The sequence below is a fragment of the Barbus barbus genome (genome assembly GCF_936440315.1).
Source record: "Barbus barbus genome assembly, chromosome: 32".
Lineage (NCBI taxonomy): Eukaryota > Metazoa > Chordata > Actinopteri > Cypriniformes > Cyprinidae > Barbus > Barbus barbus.
The window spans coordinates 3,971,711-3,980,188 of record NC_136760.1 but is presented as its reverse complement, the minus strand read 5'-3'; the positions used below and the strand labels follow the sequence as shown (position 1 = coordinate 3,980,188).

The 8,478-nt window shown below is 37.0% G+C and overlaps 1 protein-coding gene across 1 annotated transcript in view; it reads right to left on the bottom strand.

Annotated features, from left to right (window-relative positions):
• Positions 1 to 5,641: 5,641 nt before the first annotated feature.
• The window catches only part of LOC306852003 (protocadherin-15-like), a gene marked incomplete at its 5' end in the record, with an annotated part of 238,116 nt that continues 235,279 nt past the window's right edge, over positions 5,642 to 8,478 (bottom strand). The window contains one exon of the mRNA XM_079388567.1: positions 5,642 to 6,884. Within this exon, the coding sequence (XP_079244693.1) occupies positions 6,312 to 6,884 (573 nt within the window). The 3' untranslated portion in view covers positions 5,642 to 6,311. The remainder of the gene's footprint in view (positions 6,885 to 8,478) is intronic.

Below are 8,478 nucleotides of genomic sequence, written 5' to 3'. Positions count from 1 at the left end.
TCATTGTGCAAGGGTTGTGTTTTCCTGTGGCATCAGATAAAATGACTCAATAAAACAACAAACTCAAACTCCAGCAATTAGCTGAAGCTCAGCTCTAGCTAGTAAAACATGACTGTCGTGTGGGGTTCAGGAGGCAAATGGGAACATCATCTGACTGAGGGTTAAAGGTCAGGCTCCTGGTTTGAGCCAGTTATGATTTATGTTTCATCATGTTCCATAATCTAGAAATTGTAACCGTTTATGTGGTAAGAGAGGCAAAAACATTATTGCTTATTTAATGCACACTCCAGTGTTCAGCTGACCAGAAACTGGTCCACTTTTTAAGCAGCATTTTGTTTTCTCCGAAGGCAGTTTAAATAAAGACTCCAACATGTCAGAATGATGAGTTTTCGGCTCAAGATCTGCATTCAAAGTCACACCAGAGGAGTTCAGCTGGGATCAGGACTTTGCTTTTTGCAGACCAGTCAAGTTCTTCCACACTGACTCAATCAATCATGTCTTTTTGAACCGTGCCTTATACACAGAGGCACTGTCATGTTAGAATAGAAAAGGGTTCTGTCCAAACTGTTGCTATAAAATTAGAAGCACACAATTCCCTAGAATATCATTATATGCTTAAACATTAAGATTTGTACTCATAAAAAATTACTACAGTAGTCAAACATGTTCATTAGAAGGGATTGACCCAATACTTTTGGCAATATAGTGTATTTCTGTGGGGAAAAAAAAATATTTTGAAGAATGAGTAAACTGTTTGGTTGTGCATACCAGTGTTATTTTATTATTATTGCTATATTATTATAGTTTTTATTTTGTTATTTTTTTAATGGTTTAAATTTCAGTTAATAAAAATAACCAGGGTCCATATAATGAAAATTAACTAGGTTTAAAACAACATTTTGAAACATTTAAAAAACGTTTTTTTTTAATATCTTGGCAATGCTTTCTTGAGACAGTCAAAAAATATTAAAATAATAAAATTTATACAACGTAACTATTTTTATGGCATAAATCAGGTGGAAACAGCTCATTAAAGTAACAATTGCAGGTTAACACCTTTTATAGTGTGAATTAAGCTAGACTTACAAGGATAGGTTTAATGCCTTGTTTGTTTCACTGACGCTGTGGTGGGGCGGGGTGGTAGTGGCAAAGGACAAACGGGTTCAATACTTGATGACATACAACGAAATTCTGTTCGGGTAAGCAAGAAAAAACAGAGAGGCAAATCAACACCCGCAGAGGGCTGGCGAACACACAGGACTTCTGTTTGCTCTCAGCGAGCAAGCAGCGAAAGAGACGCCGCGGTTTCTCTCGTGTGCTCGGCCCTCACTGAGGCTTTTATGAGAGCAGATAGTCAAATTCTCATTTCAAGATCTGCGTTTAACCTCAGTCCAGCAGGCGCTTGTACCGCAGAGCTCCTAACTCCTCTCATCTCATTTCTCTTTAACTAGAGGCACCGCTGATGCTGCAGCGCACATTAATACTCGCAGGCTGCTGGCCAAGCACCACTGTGTCGAGCTCCATGGCTGATTCATTGCAGAGAACACCCAGTAGCTAAAGCACATTTACAGCACACTGGAGGAATGGGGCGTCACTCCAGGAATTAGATTTTCAGCTCTTGTACTACGATAAAACCATAAGTAACAGAAAACAGGCATAAACACACGTGTCATTTCTGAGAAATTTGTCCCTGTCAGCTATACTCAGCCAAAATGAATCATAATAAAAAACAAACAGGCTGCATGATGAATTGGTGCATTTAAAGTGCACCTACAAAAATGTATGCACTGTGTAATAAGCATGTTTAATGCTTGAGTTCCAGGTTTTTATTTCAGAGACTGAAATAAATATGGTTTTAAGGCAGTTTTTGTTTGTTTAATGTCAAACAAACTTAAACCTCCAAACGTGGCCTCCTCATCATAAGCCGATTGTTCATTAAGAACCCAATATTAACTTTATATTATATTATATTTTACTACTTTTAAGCAGTATAAATAGATACATACAAAGCATACATTTATATTTGTGATATATATTGTAACTGCAGAGTCTTGTCTGCTTTGTTTTTCATTAAAGGATTTGTAATGCCTAATGTAATGAAAATATAGATAAATATAGAAAATGCAGATTATTTAGCTATATAAATCATATATATTATTATTATTACTCATATATTATATAAATAAATCAGTTTTTCAAAATTTGAGTAAACTTGACAAAAAATAAGACTAAAAAAAAAAAAAATTGTACATTTTAAAAGTACAACAAAATAAAATGTTACCCAAAAAGCCTATCCAGCTAATTTTACAATGCGGAAGTAAGCCATTTTCTGTGGCTGTGGCTAGAAGGGATACAGCTATGTTACAATACAAAAATAGTAATTATTGTTGTACAGTGTGCACAAATTACGCTGACGATTATGCTATTGATGTGCGCATACCTAGTAGACAAATCTGTGTACCATCTAGCCTTAACTGTTTTCTGTGAATGTGCGAGACTTCCGGTTCATTAACTGCTGTAGAGAAATAACAAGAAGAATAACAATGTGCAGTTAAAACGGTAAAACTGTTTGCACTACAAACCAATGTGTTCATAATTAAGATAATACATTAACATAATATGGTAAGACACACCAATTTACAAAATCTGGAAGCGAATGACATTGGAAACCAGACATTCTTATGGGAACATTCTTATGGTGGATTACTCAAATAATAATAAAAATAAAAATAACAGAGGACAATGTTTTGGCTGTTGACAGCAAGTATGGGTTTGTTTAAGGAATGTCAACTCCACTCAACAAATGTGACACAAAGCGGGAGTTCTGACAAGCGTGCAGGTACAAACAGCACGCATGACGGCAAATGAAGGACTACTCTTTTCTATATTCCTGTGACATGCTATATTACTGGTTTCGGTGGCACGATGGCCGAGGCATATCTTCAAATGTCTGCACTGGAGCCGTGCCTGATCAACCCCTTCATTACGAGAGCCAGACTGCCAAACTTATATTTTTCTATATGCCCTGCCTTTCAGAAATAATAAAATGCTTGGGTGGGATGCCATAAATTTTTTGCTCTCCGAGAGTATGCGGCGTGTTTGCAAGTGCAGCAGCCTGTGCGATTCTTCTTCTTTTTTTTTTCTTCGTCAGAATGATCACAAACATCTTTCAAATACTAACTTGCTCTGTATGGATATAAATTACACAGGAAGAGGAACACTTAGCATATAGTTTTGGAAACCAAAAACTAGCCAACAAATGGCTCCAAATATATACAGTTCACAAAAATAGTTGCTATGTCTGGTTTCACATTGCAAGTCTGCTATGCTACGCTAGGCCTTCAGGCCACAATATACGCCTGTTGCTCGTGTCCAACAAAAACTAAAGCACGATCTTTCAGACAACAAAGGCATCGAGACTTATTTACCGCAATCAAAATGATCTTCAGCTTGACACTGAGAACTTCAGATGTATTCTCCATATTCAGGGCATTTAAAACATGACCACAAACCCATTAACCACTGACTGAGGCCAAACTGGCTGGCTGGGAGCTCTTGGATGGCGGCCAGTGGAGTGAAGGTAAAAAAGTGTGCGTGTTTATGTATTTAGTCCTTTTTAAAGACACGCTCACACACCCTGACACTTTACATTGACTACAGGATGTGCAGTTTAATACTTTGAAACGCTCTCTCTGTCTCTGATCTAATGGTTAATTATATAATTTTAAATATCCATGATGCGTGGGCAGGTACCTGTAATAAGATACACGCCAGCTTGTAATTATTGACTTTATTTACTTTTTGGATGTTTGTTTGAAATAATGCAGTGCTGGTATCGTGATCTGGAGATCAAAGAGCTCAGGACGTTATTAACATGCACTCATCAAGCAAGGATAATCGTTTAAAGTGTAATTACTTTGCCAAGCCCAAGATAATCGTGTTTTTTCTTGCTCCTGTCATTTTTAATACTATGATTCAGACTTTAGTATGTCCTCCAAGGGCTGTTTAATGGAAGAGGAAGAGAACACATCTTCCAAACAGGTTTGTCTCTCTATTCATAAGTTTTACGCTGATGAGTTTTCAGGTAAGTAAGGGTGCCAGCTTAATTGAGACTGACAGGAACGGACATGTTTCTTGAATCAAGGACAATTATTTAAAATTACTAAGCCATATTTCAAAGTTACATAGCTTGTCAACGTCAGAAGTTTTAATATAAGAGTATCGTGCCACCTAGTGGAGAACCCTTTTACTACAACAGGGGACATTAAATACTGGTTTGATTTTCAACATGGACGCTTATGCAAACTAGTGGCAAAGATGAGAAAAACACGTGCTCGGAAACATGAGGGAAGATTTCAAGCGTATGTCTCTCACACAAAGCCATTTTTCTATAGAAATCATCGAAAATGCATCGTACGAGTCATACGGGCTGCTTTTACCGTGTCTCGTGTTATCATCTTTGAAGCGCTCATCACCATTCACTTTAACAGAATGGATAAAGTTCAGTCAACATTTTTGGTAATTAGGCCTACTTGTTTCAACGGAAGAGATAAAGTCGTACAGAAACGACAAGAGTGAGTAAATGATGTTCCTTTTTGGAACACATACAATACTTAAACATGCATGCATTTTCATGAAAATACATGTTTAGAGAAGGAACAATTTGCAGTTAATTCATTTTATGGCTTCACACACGGTAACCTCATTTTACCTTTCTTCTGACACTCCGTGATGGATTATGATAGCTAGGGGGTCTGGGTTGTTTTTAAGGCATCATCTGATGAAACTAATTTGACAGGAAATTGAAGAGAGAAAGGATCGCTGGTTAAGGTCACAGTGGTAGCAAAGGCAATTTCAGAGATGGACATCAAGTGTGTTCATGGGGAAACTGTCTTTGTCTCCCTCTCTCGTGACCCCTGTGAATTCAAACGTTGGTGTTTCTCTGTTTCTGCCTTTAAAGGTGAAGTGTGTCATTACTGTGCCACACAATCACAATCTGCTAGTCTGACCAGGCCAGTTTGGCAGATCCAATGTTTTTGTAACATTTTTGTAACTAAAATGCCTTCATGCAGTCGTCAAGGATTAGTGTTTCTCTACTTCTGCCTTCAAAGCTTCAAAGTGTGTAATTTCATCATTATGACTGGCAAGTGAAGTGACTTTGGGCACTGGTTATTGTTTTTTCAAAGTTTTAGCATAGACACATTAATTAAGGGTAGACTACGGAAGATTTCTCATTTCTAGTTTTTCATTATACAGAATTATGCTGCCAGTTCATAAACCACATTTTAAATATCTTGTTTTTAAATAATGAATATGGCTTGGCTGTTTTGGCAACTGATGCGCTACTTGCTCAGATTAAATTTTGTCTTCTAGGACTTTCTTCTTACTATTAGTGTTCTTGATGTAGCTAGTCAGATCTTCACTGATTGAAGATTAATGACAAAATAAGTTTAGACCATCAGATTCATCCACATAGAATGGGAAGCATATAAAATATCAAAAACATTCATAATAACTTTAATAGTTGTTTCAACCCAAAGATGTTCATAGTGTAACCTCAAGTAAAGTGATATGCTTTCTCTTTTCATTATAATGATGAAAATAAGGATAAATTAAAAGGTTTTTTTTTTTTTTTTTTTTTAACCAGGAATGTTTATTTGATGTGCCCGTTTCTCTGCCTTGTATAAACAGTCAAATATTCAAAGTTGTGCAGAAGGAGAGCAGTTTCTGCCTTGCTTATATATATATATATATATATATATAAATAAAACAAAAAATAAAACAGCAACAAAAGTTGTTCTTGATTTTGGCAAGTATCTGTAACAGAATGTGACCATATACCGAATAATTTTGTTTTGATGTAACTTGGTATAAAAAAGCACAAAAATATAGCACTTTCAACTCTGTTGCAAGCCCATTCAAATGACTGTGGCATTAAGCAAATGTACAGTGCATAAGTGCACATTAGATTCATCACAATTATTTTTATTAATGACTATTTACCAAAAATACACTTCAGCAGACATTTGATTTTGCCTTTAAAACTATAAAAAGCACAAAAAATATTTATGAAAGCATACAATACATCTGTAACAAAAAAAAAAAAAAAAAGGATGGGCAACAATCAATGGGCCAGAAACATGATTGATTATTAAGGTACTTATGAATGCAACAATCATTGAGAAGCTCATTGTTCAGGGCCACAAAAAAGCAAATATAATATTGAATGAAAGTGCAATTTCATCATTTTATGCTGCAGATTCAACCCCCCCCAAGTTCTTTAAGACAATAGAGCATCTGCATGTCAGAAGTCACAGTTTAGTCATTGGTATGTGCAGATTATTCCAAGGCCCCATCCAGAGCTCCTCCTCATCTGACTGTGTGCGGTCACTGTGTGATCCTAAAGGGTCCCTCACCTCCTGATTGTCCACTGTGGACTCTTGTTCATCCCCATTTTGTGTTCTTTCATCCCCTCCTTTCGCCACATTTGATTTTGAAGCTATACTCTCTGGGCCTGTAGTGCTGGAGGCCAGGGACCCACTGGAGGGCCTGGTTGTGAGGTTCTGTTCACCTACTGAAGCGCCTGTGATTACGGGGCTGTTTAAAGGAATTCGCTCTTCGTGTGTGACAGCAAGTTTGTCTAGTTTCTTAAAGTGCTTTCCCAGTCGTATTGGAGAGTTGAGCTTGATGTTGTTGGTGTGCGCGACCCGTCGTGTCCGGATTATTGAGCCATTCTGGGCCAAGTATATGCTCCCATTAATGTTGCTGTGGCTGTTCACATTAGACAGGCGATTCCTGTGCGATTCTGGTACACTTTCTTCTCCAGTTGAACTGGTCTCGTATTCACGGTCTACAATAAGCTTTATCCTCTTTTTCCTACCATACTGAAAAAAAGAAAATGGATGTGTAAAATGACAGCTTAAAGGCCTTTCCACACTGAGCGCGAAAAAGCGATACGAATTTCGGACGCGATGACGCGCTGGAATAAAACAACAGCTTCCTATGGATGCTTTCACATAGACCGCGAACATTCGTGCACCGAAAATGCGAATGTTTTTTTTTCGTCCAGTCCGACGAATCTTTTCAGTTTTGCAAAGTGAAAACACGGGCCGTCCAATAATATTTTTGGGCATTACATCACATGGCCAGAGCAATTGCTGTAACCCAAAAGGCTGACGCGGTGGCGCTAAAAACTCAGAAGACTGTATTGAGCACAAGTGTAAAAGTAGAGGACTCACTGAAGTAGAGGACTTTTTCCGCAAGGGAGAAGCGTGAATGCTGAGTTCTTGTTATTTTTGGTATAAAAGAACAGACTATTCTCACATGATCTTTATACAGAATAACATCTCTATTAATTCTCCACTGAATTATGTGATCTGAAAATCACCGTCCATTATCTTTCACGAAAGCGAGAGTTTATGAATCAGAGCTCGTTCACGCTAGACCTGTCAATCATGTAATCATATCTCTTGCCCTTCTGTATATATAAAAAAGAGAAACATTTTCTACACATGAAATATGAGATCAAGTAGACCTATAATTACGATAGGTTTTCTGTATACATTTTTATGCAGCTCATGGTATTTTATTTCAACAATAAAGGATGTTTATGACACATGACAAGCAGGTATCAATCAATCCATTATAAAACATACAAAGAGTGCATGTCTGCTTATTATAGAATCAAAATACATTTTAGATCACAATAGAAAGTTATTACAAGCACTCAATGATGATTTAAAGTGGGTTTTGAGCAAAAACGTTAATAATTGCATACATTTTCAATGTAGCTTGATGCTAATTGTACCTCTAATTATTTCAGATGTTTTCTTGCAAGCATTATGGATATTTCTTTGTTATTTATTTATCAAGTTATTTATCTTAATTTACTGCTGTATATTGAGCAGTGGACAATGTAAACCACACGAGATACGCTACACGAAGAAAAAATGCATTGTTGGTCGGCACCACCTAGGTTGCATGCATGAATTAGCAGAAGGTGAACATTCGTTTCGCACTCGGTGTGAAAGCAAAATTCGCAGGTGATTCGCCTCGCTTTTTTGCATCACGCTCAGTGTGGAAAGGCCTTAAGAATAACAGACTTTTTTTTTTTTTACACAGCACACAACAGTGGAATTCTGTCCGAGGAGGAAAGTCTTCTCAAGAATGCACAAGTAATGATATAAAATTTAAAACGGTTGTTTTAATTGGTTTCTTAGTAGCATGCATAAAAAAATAATATAATGTAAAAATATCTATATTGCTATTTACATAATGGCACTGCATGATTTGTTCCATTTTTCATATTGGACAAATATTGGTTTGGTTATCTGGGATTGGATTGGTTATCGTTTACTGGGATGAGAGTTGCTGAAATCGCGTTTGGTCTCGTACTGTATCGCGTATCTTGTCAGTGTGTGCACTTGCTTGGCCATTTGTAGTTGATAAACAGGTAAGTGGGTCCAGCTGAATTGAAAT